The sequence below is a fragment of the Strix aluco genome, chromosome 38 (assembly GCF_031877795.1).
Source record: "Strix aluco isolate bStrAlu1 chromosome 38, bStrAlu1.hap1, whole genome shotgun sequence".
In the NCBI taxonomy this organism is placed as follows: Eukaryota; Metazoa; Chordata; class Aves; order Strigiformes; family Strigidae; genus Strix; species Strix aluco.
Genome location: NC_133968.1, coordinates 454,996 through 480,341, shown reverse-complemented (window position 1 = coordinate 480,341; position 25,346 = coordinate 454,996). Strand labels below are relative to the sequence as shown.

The window sequence follows — 25,346 nt, the reverse complement described above, 5'->3', positions numbered from 1 at the left end:
TAAAACAGCCAGTAATTTATTACCGAAGTTCTACAGTAAAAGATAATTTAGTATTCAAGAATTCCAAGCACTATATTAACAAATATACATTGCTCCAGAGATGCAAGCTCTCTTTAGCCTGAACTGTACAAACACAAACAATAGATGCTTAGCATTTCTTTTACAGCCTTGGTAAGAAACAAGACAAAACACAGTCTGTTGATGAGACGAAAGAAATTTGTGAAGCAGATTGCTTAAGGTCCCGAGCTCTCTGGGGGAAGTGTAATGTTTTCCTTTAGGGTTTAGCTCTGGTGTCTCTATGCACCTCCCTGTGCCTCTGCAGCGGATGGTGCGCACAGAAATCTGCCCCTGTGCAGAGGTTTTTCCGTTGTTGTCTGAATTTCACGCTCTGTACACAACCAGTGGCCAAGGCAATCTGGAGCACTGCCCGTGCTAGAACGCAGAGGTGTCCCCAGGAGCGAGCAGCACGGGAGGCCCTGCCTTCCCCACGCGTGTGTCACGAGATGGCACTATAGGACAAAATTCTCCCCGTCCTCATGCTAAAATTTGGACAGAAAATCCGCTGCCGGGAGGCACAGAGGAGCATTGGGGTAACCCACGGGCAGGTGAGGCGGAGACCCAGCAAGTCAGGGCAAGCTGGGCTTAGACCCAAGAAATCTTCGTATCCGCTGGGAGTTCAGGGCTTTGCCGCCTGCACGACGGCAGCAGCTTCCCGTGGGAGTATTGCAGAAGCTCAATGTGCTTTGAGGGAAATAGAATTAATGTTTTGGAGAAATGGGGCCCGGCTCAGAGTAGGGCAGTGTCTCTTCCCTTTACAGAATGGTTTTGTGCTGATGAGCAAGTTGAAGCTCCAGTAACAGAAGCAGAAGGATCCAGAGTAGATGAGCTTTGCCCGTTACTCTGTTCTGTTACACTCAAAAATGCTGTGAAATAAAAATGACAAAAATCAGTGCTTGTTACAGCTGCCAGAAAATGACCCTTTGGGAACGTTTTCTGTCTACTGTCCTACATTTCCGTTGCCTCCTTCCTGGCTACATCTTTCTAGCCTTGCAGTCTGTGGTTCCTCTGCTTCTCACGTTGTCCTTCATGCTCAGCAGAGAGTGACCCATCGGGCTTGCTTCTTGTTGCTTCTGTGGGTTCGTTAACAAATAAAGAGCAAATCCTGGCTTAGCTGAAAGCCTGCCAGGTAGTTCACAGCAGATATCTTTTCTCAGCCTGCACGGTAAATACAAACAGGACGTTCTTCTTACCCCCTTGCCGTTCCTTCCTTCAGCAGGTGTGGGGCTTCAGTCCCCTCTCCTTTCCCGTTGCTATCATCTGTTACCCCTTGGGGCTTTTCTACAGGTATGTCCCTGGGTTGAGGTCCTCTGCTTTCTCAGTTGACCCCACGCTCTCCAGAGAAGGCTCAGGGGATGCAGAAGTGTCATCGAGGTTAAACTTTGAGACAATCCTGGCGGTTTCTTGCGTGATCTCAAAATGTTTGAGCTGCTGTCTCCCTCCTGAGCGGTGCTTGAGTGTGCTTGTGTCGGTCGAGCTGTTCCCTCTCCTCGTGCTCTCCTCCGGGACGTCCTTTGTCATGGAGCTGCTGTCAGCAGGATTGCCTTCTGCACCAGACTCCATTGCCATGTTGACTAATGTGGTAGTCCTCAAGGGCAAACTGGAAGACTTGGGAATGACCGGTTTTGTTTTTGCCTGTGCTCGAATATATTTTACAGGTTGTCGGCTGAAATGGCACCTGGGTTGGGTCCCCAGGACCGTGTCCGAGTCACTGTCTGTCTTTTCCTGCACAGAGTCCTCCAGGTCCTCCAGCTCAGAGCCAACACTTGCATTCATCTCTGAACAAAAAATTAGACAGTTATCTTAGAACAGTGAGACAAGGTTACTCCGACAAACAACTTTGGCTGATGACTGCTTTTCCTGTTAGGAAGAAATTAGCAGGCTAAAACACCTCCCTCTAACAGCGTCATTAATCAGGAGCAATCGCAAGATACACTTTTGAAAGAGGTGTAAGATATGAGTCAGGTTTATATTCTTAAAGCTGGGCGAGCTGGCAGGTGACTGCGGGCTCGAGAGCTGAGGCCGCAGTGGGGAAAAGCCCTTCCTGAGCTGTGGAAAATGCGCTTGGGATTTCACACGAGCTACGTGGCAGTCGCTCTGCAGCAGCTCCTCTGCACAAAGACTGACCGGCGACGCCGAGGAGGGCCCGGCTTACTGAGGCAGGCAGGAGGAGTGAGAACCTGCAAGCGTGGTACAAGACAACCTGTAACAGCATCACGATCACCCGCTTCATTTACCTGGGGCATCCGCGCTTAACGGACTGTGGGCTCCCTCCAGAGTCAGCTCATTGATGGCTTCCCTGGAAGACGGGTTATCAGACACACAGTCCACACTTAAACTGTGCTTGGAGGGGAAATTCTGTTGGAAAAAGCCATGAGTGTTTATACAGGACTCCTATTTGTCATGAAGATACTGTCAACTCCCACTTCACCCCAACTGCTGTTAGAGCCGAGTGAATGAAGGCAACAGCTTGGGCTGAAAATGCCTTGATTTCCCTTAGATCGTCTGTACTGCGGGGAGTAAGGAAGGAGCTTGCAGGAAGTCCCAGGGCAGGGCCGTGAGAGGAAAATTACAGTTCAAGACCTGCCGGCTCCAGCATCCATGCTGGCAGACCACAGCTGCCACAAAACTTGCCCCAGAAAGCAGCAGCTGCTCTCTGCGGGTTCCTGTGTCCCGCGGGATGCTGAGGGAGCCCATTTCAGAACAAAAAGGGGAAAAGTCAGAAACCGAGCTGTTAAGTGGAGCACGGTCATTATGGTCAAATGCGAATGGGAGGATGAGTGGAGGACATGGGAGTGCCTGGGAGTTGTAGCTGGTTTGGAACTCGTGTGAGTGTGCACAAGGTCACCTGGGCAGAGGCTCAAGAGTGGTTTTATTAACGGCAAAACAAAAGTGCCCTTAGAAGCAACTCGCTTTTTTAAGGGTTTGCGACCCCTTCTGCAGAATTCAGTCGTGCTGCAGAAGCAGGTAAAAATGGCTTTGGAAATAGTCAAAGGCAAGAGTTGTGTATATCTCCAAGTGCTTTCTGTGAAGGTTCATTCATCCTCTAGGGTTTCTGCAGGCAAGAAGTTAACTGTGTCTACCCTGGTGATTTTGTTTCATCTGTAACCATAGTTATTCTAATTTCTGCTTCCTCAGAGAGCAGGCCCTGTAGAGGAAGCAGTGTTACTCTGTGTCAGACATGGGTGGGGTCATCACAGACACTTGGTCTTGCACATAAGCACCCGTGACTCAAAATCAGGAGGCAGAGAATCCCCGAACCCGGATCTCCCTCCCTTTGGCTTAACTTTAGGAGAGTAATTTCTTCTTTCTCACTCATCAAACCTGCTGTGAAAAGGAAAAAAAACCCCATGTCCCAGCTCAGGGATGCCATGCCCGTTTTTGTTCTTAAAGTGGTGTGAAATAGGTTGTGAAATATTGTGAGGAAAGAGCCGTGGAGCCTGGGAAGGATGCAGAACACTCAGTAGCAAGGCAAGGAAAAAACAGGGCCTGTGGCCACTGCTTGGGGATGCAGCAGAGCCCCGCGGGGCTGCACGGGGGGATCTGTGGGGTCTGAAGTGCACGTAGCTGCTTCCAAAGTTGTAGAAGCAGTTTAACATGGAGAACCCCCCCAATTTTGCAGACTGACTGGGATCTAAAACATGGAGCAAAACCATCATCCAGATCGGTCTGAGAAGGTGCTGAGTGATCTGTAGCTTATAGGTTTTGCTGTTTCTCCCACTCCACGTGCAACAGGCTCTCTGCTCCTTCCTCTCGGAATAACCCTCTGATAGGAAATGGTTTTGTTATCTGTGAAAAAAGTTCTCTTTAATCACTAGGGTCAGTCTCTACAGCAGGGTCAGTAAGCCCAGCTCAGTGTCTGGGAGCTCTACCTCTAGAGTTATATTCTGGACTGTGTTTGGGCTCTGAGGTCCTTCATCCTTTTCTGTCGATGCTTCTTGCGAAGGGTTTTCACATCCGAGGGATAAGGATGAAGGCAGGTCATCCATCCCAAACACCCTTTCGTAGTTCTGAATGAGAAACTCCACAATCTGGGCTTGATACCCAGAGTCAACAAGGCACGACATTGAGACATCGCTCCCTGAGCCTGGCCGGATCAGGGTTGGCCCAAATACTATGCCCAGGTTGTTTGGGGACATCTTGTTCTCTTCGTATTTCTCTGCCACCCTGGGGAAGGGAAACAGGACTGTTAGGGGCTTCCCAGCTCGCAACCCGAATGCACTGAGTGCACCAAAACCCCCATTTCCTAGTAGAGAGAGAACCCCCATCTTTTTATGGGGGACAGAGCTCTGGTCTGTGCAGAGAAACTCCGGAGGAAAATCTCAGAAGCTGCCTGGGTCTGTCTGGATGGTGCAGCCCTAACGAGAGTGGCTGTTTCTTGTGACCTGCGCTCAGAGCCGGGTGAAAGAGGGCTTGAGCCACGTTGTTCCTTGCCCTCTCGCTCTGCGCTTTATGAAGCGTTATCACTAAGGACCTTCTGGTCCTTCTTAGTCATTAAGACTTTAATTGCTGCAAGATGATCCTTTCCATGAATGAATTTGTTTACCCTCCTCAACTGCTTGGCTCTCCCAGGTCAAGGAAGCCCGGATGCTCTTTGGTGCTGTGCCAGCCGCTCCTCTGGCCGCGAGGTCTCGGCAGGGCTCTCCTGCGGCCGGCCCCGGCGCTAACCAGCGGCACAGCCAGCACGCTCCTCACCTGTACAAGTGCGCCACGAGGTGCCGCAGAGTGTTGTAGTTGCTTCCAGGCAATTTGCTCAGCAAGTCCTTCATGCTCTGGATGGGATCGGAAGGGAAGCCGGCGCAGTCCAATTTTTCTTCCCCAGGTTTTTGCAAATCTTTGGCGAGTGCAATGAGATCGTTATAGAGCTGGGACAGCAGCACCGGTGCCGAAAGCTGCGGCGAGAGGAGAGGAAAACAGCGTGTTACTTCATCCTGCTGCTCTGGCGCCGAGGAACGAGGTGGGCTGAGACCTGCCCTCCCGACAGAGGTTTGGTACCCACTTCCTTCAGGAAATGCTTCAGGACCCCAGTGATGTCGTGGGGGGAGTGCTCGGAGAGCTCCACCAGGCCCCGTCCGTTCTCAAACGCCTGGCACAGCTTCTCCACCCGGGCTTTGGAGCCGCTTATCCGATAGATGCCCTGCGTGGTTCAGAGCGGGAGAGGTCAGGAGTTTTGGATACAGAGAAGAGAAGATCAAAGCAAGAACAACCAACTACTCACCTGCACCCCAAGGGCACGGGCTTCAATTTCTGAGGTGCATTTCACCACTATGAAGGGAACTTCCTCCGGGAAATCCCGAGGAACCTGCGTGAAGTCAATGCCAAAAAGAGGTACTCGGTTGGGCAGCTTCTTGTGGCCGCAGGTGATGAGCAGGTTCTCGAGACACTTCTTGTGGCAGGCCAGGCAGCACTGAAAAATAACCCAAGTTACGGTCTGGTTGTGGTCCAGCACAGGCCGAACAACTCCTGTTCCCTCAACGCCCAGAGTCCCACCAAGCCCAGGGGGGGTGTTTTGGGCAAGTGGGTGCTCAAAGACAGAAAACCACACGTTGTGTAATGCAGAGGAAGAAAAAGCACAGAACTTTGCAGAGGGGCCCCCTGGTTCCCGCAGACCTTCAGCGAGACGACGGTCGCCCCAGGCTCCCGCGCAGGGGGTCTACAGTGCCGTCCCAGCCCTCACCTCCTCGCACTCGAAGCCGCTGACCATGAAGGTGTCACACTCCCTGCACTTGGACGGTCCCCGCAGCTTCCGGAGCCGGTGGGTCTGCGCTGCACTGGAGAGGAGGATGTTCTTAAACTGCTGCTGGGATGTACCGTTTTCTGCAGAAAGAGCATTAAAGCGTGAAAAGGAGCAGATACGTGCGCGTGGTTTCCACCTAGCGAGTCAAATGTGTGTGTGTCTCACCATTTTCAAAAGTTTGCAAGGAGTCTCTCTCTTCAAAATCATCTGAGGACGACATGGTGCCGGTGGATGAAGCTTTCAACAATTTCCTGTTAGAGTTTCCTTGAGAAGAGAGAAAATCTCGTCCTCATGATGCACAAAGTGGTTCAGTGTAGACTTCATTCCCATTTTTAGGGTTTGGGGCAATATTAGGGAAGAATTTCTGCGGCTCTCACCTGGGCTGGAATTGGGGGAGTCCAGGGACCGGGATTCACAACTCCCACCCAGGCTTTCTGTGTCGCTGCAGAGGGATTTGTTCGCACCTGCGGAAGGTGGATACGGTGACAGACCAGCCCGAGCGCTCTTGGGACACTTCAGCACAGGGTTGAAGTCCAAACCAAGCTCCCAAGAACATCCGTAAAAACTTGTCAATATTTTCTCCCAGTCTGAGCAAAGCTTTAAGCACTGCCCTAACAGTTTGAGACCTATCCCACCTCTGGCTACTAATCTAAATTAAACTACAGCGGCTCGAGAGAAGATGGGGTCGTCCTTATTAAATTCAACCTACTCTGTTCGCCGTTTGGGGAGAACTGCTTTCTGGACGTATCTTCTGGCGTGCTCGCGTCCTTTGCTGCAGAGGAGGGTCCTGTGGAATGCAGCACCATCTTCTTTTTGCTGCTGGGAGGGGACCTGAGAAGGGATTGCAAACAATTTTCCAGCAGTGAAGAGTAAGGGACAACACTGCATCACCGAGGTGCCTCATGGGTACCTGAGGCAAAGCATCTGTTTCGGGCAGCTCACAGGTGTAAGCCGAGTTCTCCAGGAGACTACAATAACCACGTGCACAAAACTAGGGAAACAAATCTGTTCAATACAATTTCACCTCTTCTACCTGCAGGGAAAATTTAGAAATCAGACAGCACCCGTGTGAGAAAGGAGCGATCTGAATCTTTGGCAAATGATAGAAGTAGCTGAAGGGACGTGGTAGGAAAGTGCCGCCCTCCTTTCAGTGATGTTGGTCCCGTGCTCAGCAGAAGGACCCAAGCGCATCTCTAGAGATCTGTCCTTCGTTAGCGGAGCCGTGCACGGAGAAGGCCCTAAGAGCTGAGCCTGTGGCTTTTCTGTGCTCAGCAACTGCCCACTGCAGCCTTGCTGGGGACTTCATAAACATGTTTTAAACACTTTTTTGCTCTGTGCACTATATATTTCTGACCTTTCAGCTAGGATGTGAGTTTTCCACTTTTTTTTTTACCTCTGCCCTCCGGAAGTGAGTGGTTCGAATTCAAACAATTCCATAGGAATGTCTTTCTTCTGCAGAGCCTGAATGAATTCCAGGTATTTCTCACCCGCTTTGTACGGCTTGCAGACCTCGGACAGGTACTGGTATCCCACTGGAATCTGTTCTGACTGAGTCTGCCGCTGCTTGAACATCCTTAACGTGACCTTACGGGGAAAGAAACCAAAAAAACCTTCAGTGCTAGTGAAAGCTCAGGTGCTTTTTCCTCCCCTGGATCTCAGTCATTCACTACTTTTCAGTTTTTCATTACCCAAACTCAATTACCTGCACTTCTGCTTATTGATAATTTTACTTAACAGGTCAGATAAAAATTATGTCACTGTTTCTTGTTCTAGGATTTTTTTCCCCCCTAGACTTTTTCCATGGATATTTGTGTTCTCAAAGCATTAGTAATTGAAAATGTGATTATATATCTGAGATGTTTTAGTAGCAGGTTGGTAGCAATGTCCAGAGCACTCCCCTGACTTCAACTACTTGAGAATGGTCAGTTATAGGGTGGTTCAGCAGTGAAGAGCCTAGAGGTCTTATCCCAAAGAGCAGTTTCCCCAAAACGAGGATTAGAGGAGAAATTTTAAGACTACACGTACCCACGTCAGCACCTCGTCCCCTTGGTAAATGAGCTTCCGGATATGGGAGACGATCCGCGCTCGCACTTTCTCCAGCTCTTGTCGCCGAAAGTTGGCATCGCTGATGCACATCTTGTACAAAGCTTCTGTCTCCTGAACCTGTGCGCGACCAGAAACGGAGCAAAGGAGGAGAAAGTCACCGGGGTGGGTGGGAAGATGCCGTCAGAGGGCGTGTGGGATGGCTCGAAACGCCAGCAGCCTGGTCTGAACTCCTCACCTTGGCTTGTGCCTCCTCGCAGGAACGGCGCCGCTTCTCCAGCTGCTTGTTGGCGCTGCCGGGGTTGGCGGCGGCTGCACTCTGGTATTCGTCCTCCGCCTTGGCGCTCAGGTGCTTTGCTTTCTCCAGCTCCTCGCAGCGCTGTAGGTACTGCAGGCGGGACTTGCGCAGGGATGACAAGGATTCGTTCTGGAATAGGAAAAGGAACAGGTTTAGGAAGGCTGGCGAGGCAGTGGGAGGAACAAGTCACAGCAGTGCTCCGCTTACAAGGATAGTGCCTGTCTCTGGGTTCCCGTGGATATTGTCATTCAAACGGCTTCGCGAAGGGCAAATCAGCCCTGAGAAATTTGGTGGCCTTCTACAACGGGGTTACAGCGTTGGCGGATAAGGGGAGAGCAACTGGTGTCATCTACCTGGACTCGTGCAAAGCATCTGACGCTGTCCCGCATGACATCCTTGTCTCTAAATTGGAGAGACGTGGATTTGGCGGACGGGCCACTCGGTGGGTCAGGGATTGGCTGGGTGGTGGCACTCAAAGAGTTGGGGTCAGTGGCTCGATGTCCGATGGAGAGTGGCGTCCTCAGGGGTTGGGACCGGCGCTGTTTAACAACTTTGTTGGGGACATGGACAGCGGGATTGAGGCACTCTCAGTGAGTTTGTCAAAGACACCGAGCTGTGTGGTGCGGTCACACGCTGGAGGGAAGGGATCCAGCCAGAGGGACCTGGACAGGCTGGAGAGGTGGGACATGCCAACCTTGTGGAGTTCAACAAGGTCAAGTGCAAGGTCCTGCCCATGGGTTGGGGCAATCCCAAGCACAAATCCAGGCTGGGCGAGGAGTGGCTGGAGAGCAGCCCCAAGGAGGACTTGGGGGTGTTGGTGGGTGGAAAACTGACTGTGAGCCAGCAACGTGCGCCCGCAGCCCAGAAAGCCACCCGTGTGCTGGGCTGCACCCAGAGCAGTGTGGGCAGCAGGGCGAGGCGGGGGGATTCTCCCCCTCTGCTCCGCTCTCGGGAGACCCCCCTGCAGTGCTGGGTCCAGCTCTGGGGGCACCAACATCAGGACACGGACCTGCTCGAGCGGGGCCAGAGGAGGCCACGAAGATGCTCGGGGGGCTGGAGCACCCCCCTGTGAGGACAGGCAGAGAGAGTTGGGGGGTTCAGCTGGAGAAGGCTCCGGGGAGACCTTAGAGTGGCCTCCCAGGACTGAGAGGGGCCACAGGAAAGGGGGGAGGGACTTGTCATCAGGGGTGTATGGATAGGATGAGGGGTTAACAGGTTTTAAACTGAAAGAGGGTAGATTTAGGCTAGATCTAAGGAAGAAATTCTTTGCTGTGAGGGGGGTGAGGCCCTGGCACAGGCTGCCCAGAGAAGCTGTGGCTGTCCCCTCCCTGGAAGGGTTCAAGGCCGGGTTGGACGGGGCTTTGGGCAACCTGGGCTGGTGGAAGGTGGCCCTGCCCATGGCAGGGTGGGTGGGACTAAATGATCTTTGAGGTCCCTCCAACCCAAACCAGTCTGTGATTCTCTGTCCCTCTCCTCCCAAAGTTCAGGAGCTCTAAGGGAGCCCCTGGGTTTCCTCTACAGCTGAGTAGAGACCCGGCTGTCCTGGATGAAGGTGCCCAGGAGCACCCTCCTCCCAGCAGGAATCCCTGGCGAAAAGGGCTGTTGGTGAAGTTCTAGCAGAGCGTGTGCAGGTGGGGTTTGGGGAGGGGCCACAGGCACAGAGCCCCCCCCTTGCAGGGGATCCCCCTTGGCTGAAGGCAGCCGGGTGCCAGCGTGTGCAAACCCAAGCTGTGCCCTCGCTCTGCGGCCTCCGCAGTCGCCAGGGGGTGACGGGGTCCAGCAGGGAGCACGGCCAGGACGGCACAGGAACGCTGCAAGCGCTCCCCTCCCTGTACTCGTTAAAAAAGTCCTTTTATTCAATAGCAGGATGCATATTACATTATTTAGTTACTGCTTATTTGTAAATGTTTGGGTTTAGTGGTTTATGCCCATCTATCAGCCTCTTACCATTCTCTTTTGCTCCTTTGTCCACTGATCTTTGAATTCTTTCCTCCACTTCTCAATTTCATTCTTCTTGGCTGACAGAGGCTGCAGAGGAATAATAGTCAGGATGGCAACAGTTCCTCACGAGGCAGGAAAAGTATCTGACAGCCGAGGGCGTGACATTAGAGCAAGCCTTGCAAGGTGCCTCTTTTTCCCTTAAACTTGGTGAGCATTTCCTTCTCTCTTCCCTTCCACCCCCTCAGACCAGCATAAATCCCTTCGTTAGGTCTCTGTGATGCTCCCATCTAATCTTTCAGCAAATTTGTCTTAATCCACGGAGAAATAAAGTACCTGGTAGAACTCCTTGTGTTGGAGCAATCCTGCAGTCTCACTAGCCGAATTTCCAATCTTTATGTCGTGTTCCAGGACCATCGTATAGAGCGCCCGGAGAGGCATGTTGTACTGCAAAAACCAAAAAAAGCAATTATAAAATGATGGATAATCACTGCAGCTTTCCTAAATTTAAGAGCTTTTGGTAGCTATGGCCAAGATCTGTTACAGAAAGGTGAGAGTGTCTACACTGGTTGTTTTTTTTTTTTCAGACAACACAGCAGGATGCTGGAGGCAGAAGAGTTTTATGCTGGGCAGTGTTGTGCTGACTCCATCCCTTGCTTTGCTGAATCCTCTAATTTTCCAAACAATAACTCCATGTTATAAGTCCTTGGGGAAAAAAAAAAAGGAACTACTCCAATACTGAGAGGTTTAGGAACGGTTTTGGAGGGATATTTGCTGTTGGATTGAAGCTGGAGTTCACTCCAGCTGGTTCATCACAGAATCGTCCAGGTTGGAAAAGACCTTGAAGATCCTCCAGTCCAACCATTGACCCAACACTGACCATTCCCAACTCTACCAGATCCCTCAGCGCTGGGTCAACCCGACTCTTCAACCCCTCCAGGGATGGGGACTCCCCCCCTGCCCTGGGCAGCCCATTCCAACGCCCAATAGTCCCTTCTGGACAGAAATCCTTCCTAAGAGCCAGTCTGACCCTGCCCTGGCGCAGCTTGAGGCCATTCCCTCTTGGCCTGCCGCTGGGTCCTTGGCTCAAGAGACTCCTCCCCCCTCTCTGCACCCTCCTTTCAGGGAGTTGCAGAGGGCCAGGAGGTCTCCCCTCAGCCTCCTCTTCTCCAGACTAAACCCCCCCAGTTCCCTCAGCCGCTCCCCATCAGACCTGTGCTCCAGACCCTGCACCAGCTCCGTTGCCCTTCTCTGGCCACGCTCGAGTCATTCAATGGCCTTTTTGGAGTGAGGGGCCCAAAACTGAACCCACTCACCGAGGGGCGGCCGCACCAGTGCCGAGCACAGGGGTCAGATCCCTTCCCTGTCCCTGCTGGCCACGCTGGTGCTGATACAAGCCAGGATGCCATTGGCCTTCTTGGCCACCTGTGTGGGGACAGCCTCCCGTTTGCTCCGCGCAGGGCTCCCGTCCTCCTCCCCCTCCTCAGGGACCCCGCGCAGCGAAGCAGGGACATTGTGAGGTCCCGTACCTGTTGGACGATGGCGTTTCGTCCCGACTCTGCGATCTTCACCATCCCTTTGGCAAACTCTGTCTCTGTAAAAGGGCAGAGCAGGTTAATCACCAGGTTCACGGTGGCAGGGGTGGGTTTGTCAAAGCCAGAGGCCATTCCAGTCAGTTAGGATCATGCAGGGAAGAAGAAATTCTGACTCTATGTCTTTATGCAAAAAGCATCTAAAAGGGCTCGTCTTTGGCCGGGTTCTCGCTGCTGTAATTCTGCTTGCAACTGTGTGGTTTTAGCTTTTCAAAAAAAGCTATCGAAAAGTCTACAGACTCCCAGCTGGCTCCGTGCACAGACTCACCGTAACTCAGACGTTTTTCAATCCAGCTGAGAAGCTCTTTGACGTATTTGCACCACATTTTGGCGTACTCGAGGGCTGCGTCAATGCCACCTTCACATTTAATCAGCATCTCATCTGCCTCCTGAACTGCAACAGAATAAAACCGGGTTCAGAATGGCTCTGGCTGGTGGACAGAGGCTCCCCCCAAGAGTGGCAAAATTGGAGTCTTAAGAGTTGGTGCTGCAAAATACTCAAATATCAGCCATAAGAAAGGTTTTTCACTGAACAATGTGATCTACTCACAGTGACCCCATGAAGCCCTGCCCATGGAACCACGCAAGTTCCAGGTAATTTAGACATATATATTCCTCTGCCCTCCACTTCTAATTAAATATTTTTCTTTAATTTGTTTTGAAATCCAAAAGTGAAGGACCTAAGGGGTTACCGGGGAGTTGCAGGAAGTGTTCTTGTTCCTGGGTAGAACCTAATACAGGTTTATCATACTGCAGCGAGCAAATCTAAAACCATTTCAGGCTGAAATCTGTGAGAAAGCAGCTTAGAATTTTATGGGTTTTGCTTCACGGGGACTTTAGATGAAGAAAAACAATTTTACGTTGTGTTTTATGCGACAAGTACGGAGCTGGTGAGACCGACGCCGGCAGAGACACCGGCATTCTCCACCCGTGTCATCAGGCTGCCAGGACTGTCGCCAGGTGAGTGACCAAGTGTTCTCATGTCACCTCTTTGATTTTTTTTTTTTTTTATTTAGCAATGTTACCTGTTATGTCTGCCTGCACTTGCCTCTCTGAACTGGTTTTGCTCTTGCAGAAACTTTCACTCAGCTGTAGGGAGGGGAAAGAAAAAAAGAAAATGGTGAAAGAAAAATGAGTATTCAGGAATGTGGAGGATTTTTCAAAAAAGGCCAGCTGGGGTGCTGATTTGGCTTAGCTAAGCATCCCAGTGCAGCTCAAATAGTAGCCTGAGATTTGTCAGAGGGAAGGTAAAAGTCTGCCACAGGCAGAAACAGGGAGGAAACACGCGGCTACGGCAGAGAGATGAAGGCTGGAAGAGGGCTCCAAAGGGCAGCTCTTATTTTACTATAAATCATCCTATAAATCACAAAATATTTGATTTTTATTTTCAAGTTTAGCTCATGGGATAATATGATTACATGAGCACAATCGCTGTCAGAGAAAAACAAAGTTCTAGCCCCTTTGTTCATACAGAAAAGCATGAAATGAGGCTGATTATCCCCAAAAGTCCCATAGTGCCCAAAGCAAGTGAAAAAACATTAAGTTCTATTTTGAGGGTCTTTTGTTTCTTGAGACCAAAATTTTAGAGATTTTTGAAGCATGACTCTCGAATGTATTCTGGGTTTGCTGTCTTGTCTGATCTTTTTCTTAGCATGCAGAACTTAAACCAGCAATTTCTACATCTTGTTTTTCAGAAAAATATAAATCCAAACAGTAAATACCTGAATGTTTCCACTAAATATTATCAGCTCTGTTATTATCCATCACTGGTAGAACCAAGGGGTGTACAGTTCTGGCTATTCAAGTAAGCTGTAGCTGGTTTTTTTTTTTAGGGGGATGATCATCCAAAAAACAATTTTAGTGACATAGAATTTAATAAGATAGAATCATGCACTTTGGCAATGGACATGGATAATTGCTTTAATAAAATGGATCTCATTCTTTGCCTACCGGAACGACCTCTTTCTCTGCGCTCAGGTCGGTGTCGTCAGTGCTGTCAGCATCACCGATGAACATATCAACGGTCCTGTATAATAAAATAAAAAGGCAATAAAATAAATTGCGGTTCCAAAGACCCAGAAAACGGGTTCAGCCCCATTTTCTCTACGTACGCGTTTCCAATTGAGATTTCGATGGCATCCAGGCTCCGGAATATCTCACTGTACCGCTTCCTGTTTTCAGGGGTCCTCTCTTGATTGTCAAGACCTGGAGTTGGAGAAGAAATCATGTCACTGAAACCCAAAAGCTCCCCGAGGTCAGCGGGATGGTTTCTAGAGGTGCAGGGGAGCGCGGCTGAGCCCCGCGCAGATCCACAGGGGAGCGACAAAGGGCGATGGCCTGGCAAAGCGCAGTGAGGGGAGGGTGAGACGGGATTCCAAAGGAAACTCTGGGAATGACAAATTCACAGAATCACAGAATCAACTAGGTTGGAAAGGACCTTGAAGATCATCTAGTCCAACCATTAACCTAGCACTGCCAGTTCCCATCTACACCATATCTCTCAGCGCTATGTCGACCCTACTCTTAAACACCTCCAGGGATGGGGACTCCACCACCTCCCTGGGCAGCCCATTCCACTGCCTAATAACCCGTTCTGTAAAGAAATACTTCCTGACATCTAGTCTAAACCTTCCCTGGCGCAACTTGAGGCCATTCCCTCTTGTCCTATCGCTTATTACTTGGTTAAAGAGGCTCATCCCCAGCTCTCCGCAACCTCCTTTCAGACAGCTGTAGAGGGTAATGAGGTCTCCCCTCAGCCTCCTCCTCTCCAGAGGATTCATCGAGGTTCCTGGGGCAGAACCCCCAGAAAACGAGTCTGCAGATGTCCAGGGGAGACATCTAAGCTGATTTTAGGGCTTGCAATCAGCCGTGGAGACCTTTATGGTAGCCACCGAGCTGAAGTCGTGCCACTGTCCTTAGCTCAGCGCTGGCAGCCCCGCTGGGGGGGTTCACGGGGTGCAGCAGCGTGCCTGGCACCCCAAAAAAACCCGGGCGTGCGCTGCGCAGCCCGTGGGGCAGAGTGGGGGGTGCAGAGAGCATCAGGCAGCGCTGCACCCCGCTGGTGCAGAAGTTGCCTGTTCCTTGTGCATCGCACGCGTGTGTGTGTGTCGCAATATTTTATGTGCAGGGACCGTTTCTCAATATTCTCCGTGCTTATTTATGGTGATAACCTCCATTACGAAACCCTGCACCTCATTCAGTCCCCAGCAGGTACAAATTGTTGGGCGTGTGAAATATAAAATGGGCTTGGCCCTGCTTGAGGGGCAACACGCTCCTGCCACGCGTCTGTCGGGTCGAAGCGTGTTCTGCCCGCAGCTGCACGTGTAGCAGGGTGCAGGTGAGCACACGCATCTTGCACGGGGCCATTCATGCCGTTAATCTCACTTTCCGCTCTGTCATGTGTTTGTCACTGAGGGCTGAAACTAAAATTGACTCAGGCTGAAAGTTGCTGCAAAAAAAAAAAACAAAACAAAGGAAAAATGTTTTAAAATATGAAACTGGGCACAATTGTTAAAAACAAAAGCAAACTTCACTCTTCTTTGTCCTTTTGACATTCCAGGAAACAGGATGTGGTTGACCTAAATCTAGAGTTGCTTCACTGATAGTCGAGTTTTTGACAGTGAGCAAGTATTTGTAAATGTTGCTCAAATGATGCTCGGTAGAAAAGTCAGTTTGTGTCTCAGTTCGAGCTACTCCTGGGCCTTGTCTCACTCCTGCAACATACAGATTTTTTTTTCAAGTCAGGTTTTGATTAGGTCATCGTCCACCCTTCCAGCCGAAACGGTGCAGAAAAGCACAAGACTGGCTCGTCTGTACTCAGGGAGCATGTGGGGTTTAACTACAGAATGATATCAAACAATGCAGAGAAAGTATTTGAATCTGCAATTAAGAGAAAGACTGGGAAGGATTAGGGATCTTTTCCCACAAATCTCCTTGTTTGGTGTCAAATAAAAGTGCTCTCTGACAGTCACATAGTAACAGTGTTCAAGCGATGAACATCAACCGATCTAACCCCATCACCACCTTAAAAACAGAAATAGGTGTGAAGGAGGCGGGTGGGACACTGCGGTGGCACTGGGCAGCACGGGCTGGGGGCTGCGTCCCTTCTGCATCACCAAACGAGCTGGGAACGCTCCGGGCTCACTTGCCTTTGCTGAGTGAATAATTTGGATTTAGGCTGGCCCTCGTTCTTTAAAAGTTTTCTGAATGTTTTACTCCAAAGCAAAAGGAGACGCTGAAAATGTGTGAAGACGCCCTTGGGTTTTTTACACTAAACCACCGAGGTCTGAAGGAGCTGCGGGGAACCGCCAGACCCCACGCGTGGGGCACCCGGGGCAGGGACGGAAAAGCACCGATGCTGCTCACGGAGAGCTGCAAACTGTGCCCAGCGCCTGCCCTGCCTCATCCTGAGAAACCCCCGTTCCGTGGCTGACCTGGGGCAGGCAGTTTACCAAACATCTCAGCCTGGTTTTTCTGTAAGGGGCCCAAATTGTTCACAATCCAAGATGTAACAAATCCAAGGCTTACTAATTTAATGTGAATCCTAGCTACTCTCGTTACTTTGTGTGAGCAGATGGACAGCTTTAATTGCTCTTGTTTACCACTAGCAGAGGATTGTACAACAGGAAGAAGTGACTCAACTTGAGCAGCGCTGGTGATGGGCGAAATGAAACATTCTGCTTTTGAAAGCAGCTCTTGAGGCACCGTAAGATAAGCAAGAACCTCGGGTTCTTGCAAGTCTTTTGCTTCATCTCGCTAAGATACTGTTATATGTAACACTATAAAAGTAGGACGGAGGAAAAATTGGACATGAAAACTTTCCCTGGCCTTGCAGCTGATGTTGTTAGCTGCATTCCCACAAGTTTAAACACGCGCTTCCCTCTACGCAGCCCCTTTGTCATTCGGGAGCTGTGCCAGTTTGTCCCATCTATTTGAAATCTTTTTTGACATGTGCAGGTCTGGGCCAAATGATTCACGTGCCTCGTGCGTGTATCATGAAGGAAAGGAATCGCCTCGAATGTATTGCTCTTCGCTGTCACAGCTGCCGTCGGGACAGCTTCAGGGTGTCCCTTCCTGATGAGCCATGCGCTCCTGATTGCCCACGTGCGAAATCCATAAACATCTGTATCCACTTTCCTGTACAAGAAGGAAAATGGAGCCCCTGGCAGGTTTGCAGAGGCTCCCGTAAATATCCATAAACTAATTCATCTTTCAGATCCCGCTCAGAGCCTTGGCCGGTGAGGATGAGGGAGCAGAGCATCCGCCGCGGCGCTGGGATGTGGGACTGCAGACTTGGAGAGACTCGGGCTCAGCCCTTTGTCTGGTCACTACAACTCTGCAGCCTCATTGCCACACAGGTGCTGCCATTCCAAACCAGTTATCTCACTGGACAACCTGACGACAACTGGAAGGTTGATCTAGAAACTCACTCTTCTGGAGATTAAAACCCATCTGTTTCTTGAAGGACAGAGTATCCTTATTCTTCTTATCTTAGACAATTCCAGCAGAAACCCTTTCCAGCGTCGGCACTAGACCCGCATCCCCGAGGCGAGCACCCTGTCCAGGCAGCGCTCGCACCGGAGCAGAGTTCTACCCCTCCTTGGGTGGCCAAGACTCATCTCATCTCCATCATCGACCTTCAGGGAAGCTCACGGCTTCTCGCTGCCTTTTTCCGCCGTGACGGGGAGGGCGCACTCCCCCAGCGGTAGGTGTGCGGAGCGCTGAGGATATTTTTAGCAGGAGAAGCTCTTGTTCTGCCGTTCAGCAGAAGCGTCGCTTCCCTTTCTGCTGCAGTTACCGTGAAATGAGGTAAATGTCTAAACCCCTCATTCGGTGTGGCACCCTTGCTAAACCTCAGTATCACGAGTCTGTTCCTCGCTACCACCTTCCCCTTCTCTGCGCTCAGTCTTGCGCTTTACAACACAACATCTGAATTTTTCCACTGGAGAAAATCTCCCATTTCTGCATAAAAGGGCTCACGCTTCTTAGCGGAAACTCCCCCGCTCGCTAACCCGCAACACAGTTCGAAGCAAATTGGGCCAAACAAGTCTGAGAACTCTCAAATTGTCGTCTGCCACTCCTGCACAAAATCCTCCCTCTCGAACCACGTCGTCCCTCCGTGAGGCTGCGGGTACGGCTGGCAGCGAGGGACGCCCGCTGCCCAGGGCAGCACCTCTCTCTGCCTGAGCAATAACAGGTTTGGAACAAAATAATCCAAGTTCCTTGACAACGGTTTTGCAAAACCAAGACCCACTTCCCATCTGTCACTCTGATTTCTCCTCTTCCTCCTTCAGTGGAACAAAGGCCCTGGCAAAAACGGCATTTACAAATCAGCTCGTTTTTGAGGAGGTTGGAACTGCTGCCGAGCAGGGCGATCGCCCACAACTGACAGGAAATACAGCAAGGTCAGGCGTCCTAAATAGCATTGTATTAACGAGGGGATTAATTAAACATTCCAGGGCAGGATGGGGGGGGGGTGTGTGCGTGTGGAGAATTTCCACTTTGTACATCAATTCATTAGAAAAAGAAAGTGTGCACATGGCAAATGTTTGAGATGTCTGCCAGCAGAAACTGAGCACAGGTGCGTTAGTTTGCCAAAAAAAAATGAGGTGATCGCCAGCTTTAGAGGAAAATATTAGTAAAACAGACTTGATAGCTGGCAGCCCCTTGCAGTTCTTAGTTAACAAACCTTGCTTTTTAAGTAAGAAAAGTACAACTACATTAAACTTCTGGTGGTTTGTTAGTTCAACATTAAGAATAAGGAAGTGTTAGCGATGGTAAGAAGAATTTAAACTGACAGTGAAGCACAGCAGATGCTTCCAGTCCTGGAAGGCAGTAAAAGGACCTCCCAGTTAGCGACCGAAGGATGAATCTAGGACATGAGTGGCTAAAAACCAAGTCTGAACAAAATAATTTACACCAGTCATCTCGGTTTTTCAAAAGAGCTGCCAGATAAACCTCCTTAACAGAGAGATTTTGTTGACAAAAGGCACGCTGTGGAGATGGCACACTTGGATTTCTTGGGGGCATTTGCCTTTTCCAGTCATGTCACGTTCTGGATGGTACCCTTGGTCACATGTTAAAAACAGTTTCACAGACAAACCTAAAAATACCTCTTAAATCGATGTATTTGTTGTTTCTAGTGGGATCTCAGAAACAGATTCCTGCTCTTTGGTGGGTTTATTAAAGGATCAGATTTGTATCGTCATCATCTCTCCTGCCAAAGTGCTTGATGAGACCAAGAGCGTCGGCCAACACTCCGGCAGAGAGCTGTTTATTGGTCTTTAAGTGCCTTCAGAAACGGTTTTGCTTCCACGGCGGCGCAGAGCTGAACATCCACAAATCAGGTGCAGCTATTTCACAGAATCACAGAATCGTCCAGGTTGGAAAAGACCTTGAAGATCCTCTAGTCCAACCATTGACCCAACACTGACCATTCCCAACTCTACCATATCCCTCAGCGCTAAGTCAACCTTGCTCTTCAACCCCTCCAGGGACGGGGACTCCCCCCCTGCCCTGGGCAGCCCATTCCAACGCCCAACAACCCCTTCTGCAAAGAAATCCTTCCTAAGAGCCAGTCTGACCCTGCCCTGGCGCAGCTTGAGGCCATTCCCTCTTGTCCTGCCGCTGGTCCCTTGGCTCAAGAGACTCATCCCCAGCTGTCTGCACCCTCCTTTCAGGTAGCTGTAGAGGGAGGCTGGAAGCCTCTGCCCTGAAAAGCAGAGCTGGACACAAGGGGTAGTCGCCTAACACGAGCTTCACACGCAATGCCGCGGAAAGAGCCGGCTGCAAGCCCTGGGTACGGGCAAAAGGGGAACAGGGAGCAGAAAGAGGCTCCAGCAACGCTGGACGAGGAGCACGTTGGGTGTCGGTGCTGACAGGGGGTTGTGCAGACGTTGCTGAAGGCACAGAAACACTCTGTAGGGCAAGGGGGGGGGGGGGTAGAAAACTCGTCTCATTTCTAAACAAGCTCAGTTTATTCAGCTTATCAAAGACATGGAGCCGTCCTTGAACTATCCCCAAGTATGACTGTGAGCTACAGAAACTGTTAACTACTGTTTTGTTGATTTTCGTGACAAAGCCATGACAAGATCCAGCTGCCTAAAGTCAAGCTGAAATAAAGTTTTCTAGCTACAGGGATAACGATGCCTTTGAATGTGACAGCAGGGAAAGGACTCGTGTTCCTTTCCACATTTCCTTGAGCCAGTGAGATTTTTTTTTCCCTCCTCTCTCTGAAGCACCAGGGACTGGCCCCTGTGGAACGTGGGGCTCTGGCAGGAGGGGATTTGTGCTCTCGGGTGGCACAGAGACCTCTCAGATGCTCGGTTGGTGTTACTCGGACTCAAACGGATTATGTTCTTAATTAAGGTTGTCGCCTTTGAGAACAAGGACTTAGAGCAAATTTTTATCCGAGGGACTTGAGCAGAGGGTGTACAAGTACCAGCATTATGTACTTCTGATCTCTTAAGAGAAAATGTTGCACATTCCACCTCCTGAAGAAGGGGGTTGCATCCTTTCCTCTTACAAAAGTCAATGCCCAGTACAAATGCATCCCAGAACTGCATCTGGCAGAGAAAGACTTAAAGAACTGAGCAGGTGGGATCTTCATGGCAACCCCAGTTAGAGGAACTTAGGGCTGTTTTCTAGCACCCGTATTTCCTAGGTGGCTCAGGCTGATCTGCTTCACACATCACACCAAGCCCCAAAAGCTGACATTACAAACAGGATAAAAGCTCATTTCAAACGCCGTCACATACCACTTGGTTCTGGCTCTCCCATGGCTGAATCTTCAGTATTTTGGTCAGCAGCAGAATCCCAAATTACCCCGCTTTGAATCACGGCCAAATTGAGTAAAAACACGACTCCTTGATCAGATCAGACGTGAAGGAATTATCCAGAAGCCCATGGGAGCTGTGTGTGAAGACGACCTGCCCGACATCACTGGCAGAAGTGGCTGTCGGTGAGCGCGGCCGCGGGAGCCAAATCTGCTTCCTGCAGACACTCTTCCGCGCAGGGGAACTGCGCAGCCCGCGCTGGTTTGATGGTGCAATTTGCATAACTCAGATGTGTCGTGGTAAATAGCAAAGGGACCGTTTCTGAGTCCTCCTGGCCTTCAGCGCGTGTCGCTATCGCAGCAGCCACAGTTGTTCTACCCGGGGAGCACATTCTGCCTCCCGAGAAACACCCGTGCCTCCAAATAGACCGAACAAACCGCCAAGAAACTGCCGGTGGGGAGGGGAAAGGGCTGTTTGGTTAAAAGAGGGGACAGGAGAAGGGCGAGGATGAGCCCCTGGGGCAGGGAGGGGCCAGCAGCCGCCCTTGCCTGACCCCTGGCCCTCTGCTCTCCTCGCCGGTGCGTGAGTGTGACGGAGCCTCCTGGGAGCTCGCAGCCCTGCTCGACCTCTGCTCAGCAAAACCTGATTTTATACGTTTTTGATGAGCTAGGAAAAAAGCTTTTGCTCGCGTCAAGATATTTCTCAGCCTGGGAGTGCTCTCCAGATGGTGGGCCGGGGTGCAGACCTTTAAATCCCAACGCCCACCCATGCCGGATGATGCTCTCCCGCCCACAAGCGACTGATTTACTGGCTTCAAGCGCAGAGCTGGCCTTGCCGGCTTCAAAATTGGTGAATTTTGCCTTCAGTTGAGGAATACTGGTGGTGATTTAGCGATGAAACTCTGCTGTGGGAACTGGAAAGCATTTATTCAAAGATTAGAGACCAAAGTGAGCAGAAACTGAAGTTTTTTCCTTCTGCAAATATTAGAGAAACCAACAGCAAAAATGTGACAGTCAACAAACAAACATGCTCAGCAGCCAAGCTATTCATTTTTCTTCACTAAATAATGAATAATTTAAAAATCTATGCTTTCTCATGCAATGAAAAAATACGTTTGTGGCCCTGGACTCCCAAAACCCACAGTTTCTCTTTCCTCAGCATCTGCTGGAGACTCAAGTAATGCCGCTACGTTTCTTCTGCGAAATTTCTGCCTGCGGTCGCGGCGCAGACTCGGTGGCAGAGCTACAGGCTCCTCTGTCCCTCCGACTGCAGCCAGACCCGGGCCAGAGCTAAGTCAGCTGAGCTTTCTATCATCAACGCTTAATTAAAAAAAAATTAAATAATCCTAGACTCTCAGAGTTACCGCTTCAGCGTCGAATGTTTCAGGCTCAAGCGAACGTGGCACGTGGGAGAGTTTGTGCCCCGACTCTGGAGGGAACGGGTGACTTTCAGAAGGGAGCAGGAGACTCGGGATGAAAAACCCCATGGCAAAGCGCTGCTGGGATCGGCGAGGGGCCAGCCCGGGGACATCCTCCAGGCAGATCTTCCCCAGTCTGCGTCTCGGTTTCTTATGATCAAGCAGTATAATTCCAGGGGTGTTTAGTGCCGGTGTAATTGTCATACCCTGCTGCAAAGGGCTTTATTCCCAGAGAAGCGCTATAAAAAGGGTTTTTCTAGTGTAAAGGCATTTATAGACAAAAGGATTGCAACATAGTACAGCAACACCCTCTAATTAATTTTTTTTAAAAAAAAGCTAATAAAAGCCAACATAGAACAAGGGGTGGGGCTCCTTATTTACCAGAAACATCACTCAGGATCCCAATTCCCAGTCTCGAGCAGTTTCCTCGACGTTCTTGGGGAATGACTGTGCCCTTTTTTGGTTGGGGTTTGGTTATTTTTTTTTTTGGTAAAAGCCGAGATGGTAAAACCCTAAACTTTGTTTTGAAGATCAGAGGCTCACAAAGGGGAAGTAACGGGAATTCTTGAGAAACGGCCCATTTTCCAAGGTGACACAGGGCAGTAACGAGGTCCTCTAACGAGAGGCTGCAGCCGGCTGGGTGCTGGGCACAGGGCTGCTCCCCTGACTCTGAGCTCCTCCGGCGCAGCCTGCAAACTCCTCCTGCATTTCCAACAGGTGAATTTTTTTTTAATGACTATTTTAGAACAAGCACAATGGCAAGTTACTGCAGACAATACACAGGAGCAGCCCCCTACGAGGTCTCGTTAAACTCGCCTTTACGTCACCGCTGCTATTTTACAAGGCAAATATCTTTCCACATCGGTAAGTCTTTTGAAGGCAGGGGAGGAAAGAAACCGGGAGCGATAGCAGCGGCGTGGTTGGGGCACTTTCCTTCCTTCCAGCCCCTGCTGAGAGCCTCGTGCCAGCCCTGGCTCTGCTCACACACCCAATATCGGGACAGGACATTCAGTGCTTCCTCTCGAAGCTCATCAGACTCCCAGAACAAAGGCCAGGAACCACTGTGCCTTTCTTCTGGAGAGGCTGAGACCAGCTTTCAGGTGAGGATTTTCCACTAGATTTAAGGGTATCTGAGCTCCCAAGAAACCAACGTGCAAAACAGGGATAGAAAGAGCATTAACCACCCCCCAGCCAGGGTCAGCGTGGCGCGGGGCACTACCTTAACCTCCAAGGGCTCTGTAAAGCAACATCCTGTGGGTCAGTCGAGTTCTACCTCCCTGCCACGCACGGACTAGCCAACACCTGAAAACATTTTGCAGAGGGTTACGCAGGAATTCGGCGCTGAGAGACGTCCCGGCACGTGTCTGCTCGCTCCGACAAACAGAACCAAGCCAAGAACAGCTCCCCGGAGCCGTGCGTTTCCCTTCTTTGGTTTGACCATCCGAACGTGTGTCTTCACAAGTGGAAAACACACAGATAGGTGCCGTTTGCCAGCACGATGCCAACCTAAACAGAAAAGCTCTCACGTCTGAGCCTTTATCTTGCTCTCACGCATTCTAAAAGCACCATCTTCCCTAACGCTGGGAGCTGGGTACGAATAAGCCTTGATGGTCACTGACTTCTGCTCAGCTTCGGTAGCGACGGGTGCTTTCTGTGCACATGGACACTCGTGTGTGTCTGTGCTGAGCCCGGCTGAAAGCTTTTCCGCCCCCACTGAGCAGAGGGCAATAACTACAGCGCTCGTTACCTTCTCTAAGGTTATGGATTTACCATTGATATTGGCGACAAGGGTCGCTACCGCAGGCTGGATGGCATCCCCGGTCAGAGCAGGGTAGGTGTTCAGGAAGGAGGAGATGGCTTGCTGTAAATCTGCCAGCTTGGCTTCAGCAGAAGCTGAAATAACTTCTCCTAAAATTAAGAAGGAGAAAAATTACCATTTTTTTGCATGCATAAACTCTCCTCCTCACCTTTCCCACGATGAACTCGCTTCAGCACAGCCGCACACGTACCCGGCTGTTCCTACTCATGTTCTGCACAAAACAGAAAACAACAAACGCTGAAGACGGAAGCAACCAAAAAACCCTCAAGCAGTGATGGGATGGCCGTGGAAATTCCCAGTCCTTAGTTGCCAGGGCCCTTGATGAGGCTCCCTGCTGCTTTTTGTCCAGGTTTTACTCCATGAGCCCAAGCGATGAACGTTGCAATTCCAGCTGCAGCGGCATCGTGTATCTTTGTGTCTTTACACCCAAAGGCCAACCTCCAAGAGCAAGACGCTGCCTTATGCTGAGCGCTTGGAAAGATGCTTGGCAAAAGAACCAGCTTGGGCAGGTCTAATTTCCGTGAGCAGCCAGCATTGTTTGGGGGCTGTTAAAAGCGAAGAGCACCGCCGCAGTCAGGAGTTTGCTCCGGAAGCGTGGCCGACCCAACCCGTCCGGCGTGCCTGGGGTAGGGCAGTCGCCGTCACCTGGAGCTACAGCTTGCGGCCGTGGGTGGGGAGACTGGGATCGCAGGGAACTCCGGGTGCCTTGGTGGAGAGGGTGGCACTCCTCCAGGAGCTTCCTTGTTCCAGCAAGTAGCTGAAGGGATTTTGTTAACGCTGCCATGCTGGACAGGGTTTCTAGAGCAGCACCGAGCCTGTGACAACCATTGTCTTAATTCTCAGGTCTATTGACTTGGGCTCCAGCCTGGAGAGCGTCCTGCGAGTACAGAGATTATCCTGGGAAAAACGAGGAGAAAGGGAAAGCGCCGGCGCCCGGGAGGCACAGCACTTCTGGAGCCCGTTCCCAGGCTGTGACACACGCCTGGGCTCCCACCGCCAGCTCGAGCCTCCTCGCCACGTTTGGGCTCCTTCCCGGTGACGCATCACGGTTCCCTCAGTGGGGATGTGGCGTGTGCCCTTTCTTCGAGCCACTTTCACGCACTTGTGAGTAATTGCAGGTGCTGTCACTACCACTTGAAGTGCTTTTGCATCGCATTTGGAGGAAACCTCTGCGCTTAGATGGTTAAGTGCTGTGAAACTTTAGCTATTGATGCAATTCATTATAGGAAAAGACGTTTACATAATTAAATATCTGCGCAGAGACAAGCCACCCTAAACTGTCTGAGAGCCATCTAAATTCATCGCTTTAAATAAATAATGCAGCAAGAATGAGACAGGATCGCTTTTGCTGAACGTAATCTGTTTGCTTTGTAAGCAAATAAGTGGACTGAAAAATATTTACCTTGTCGGAAGAGCTCGCGGAAGCGCTGAAATTTCCTGTCGATGTTCCTCAGGTGGTTGGTGACGTGGAGCACCTCGCTGGTGGGGAGGTCCGCGCGGCCGGCACCATCCCCAGGGCCAGGGATCGAAGCCCAGGCAGTGGCCAGGCAGCCGGCCTCGGGCTCGTGGCTGGGTCTGCCTGGTGGTCCGCCACCGAGCCGAGCCGGGCCGGCGCAGTCCCGGGCTCCCGGCCCGCTCATGGCGAGGTGGAGCACCCGCTGCCGAGCCTTC

At 50.8% G+C, this 25,346-nt stretch overlaps 1 protein-coding gene across 5 annotated transcripts; it reads right to left on the bottom strand.

Annotated features, from left to right (window-relative positions):
• Window positions 1-25,315, bottom strand: GMIP (GEM interacting protein). Of its 5 annotated transcripts, XM_074810736.1 has the most exons (22): window positions 25,078-25,315; window positions 23,627-23,764; window positions 13,777-13,870; window positions 13,616-13,691; window positions 12,691-12,754; window positions 11,934-12,059; window positions 11,603-11,667; window positions 10,410-10,520; window positions 10,083-10,163; window positions 8,076-8,264; window positions 7,820-7,957; window positions 7,188-7,378; window positions 6,504-6,625; window positions 6,172-6,258; window positions 5,960-6,058; window positions 5,735-5,874; window positions 5,276-5,464; window positions 5,057-5,194; window positions 4,753-4,949; window positions 3,930-4,224; window positions 2,295-2,415; window positions 1-1,835 (listed from the first exon to the last, which is right to left on the bottom strand). In XM_074810736.1, the coding sequence occupies exons 1-22, from the start codon at window positions 25,313-25,315 to the stop codon at window positions 1,339-1,341; spliced, it is 3,396 nt and encodes a 1,131-aa protein (XP_074666837.1). In that variant the 3' UTR covers window positions 1-1,338. The 5 variants fall into 5 exon arrangements, with proteins under 5 accessions (XP_074666837.1, XP_074666838.1, XP_074666839.1 ...); XM_074810737.1 differs by lacking the exon at window positions 23,627-23,764; XM_074810738.1 differs by lacking the exons at window positions 23,627-23,764; window positions 25,078-25,315 and adding an exon at window positions 20,422-22,219.
• Window positions 25,316-25,346: the final 31 nt, after the last annotated feature.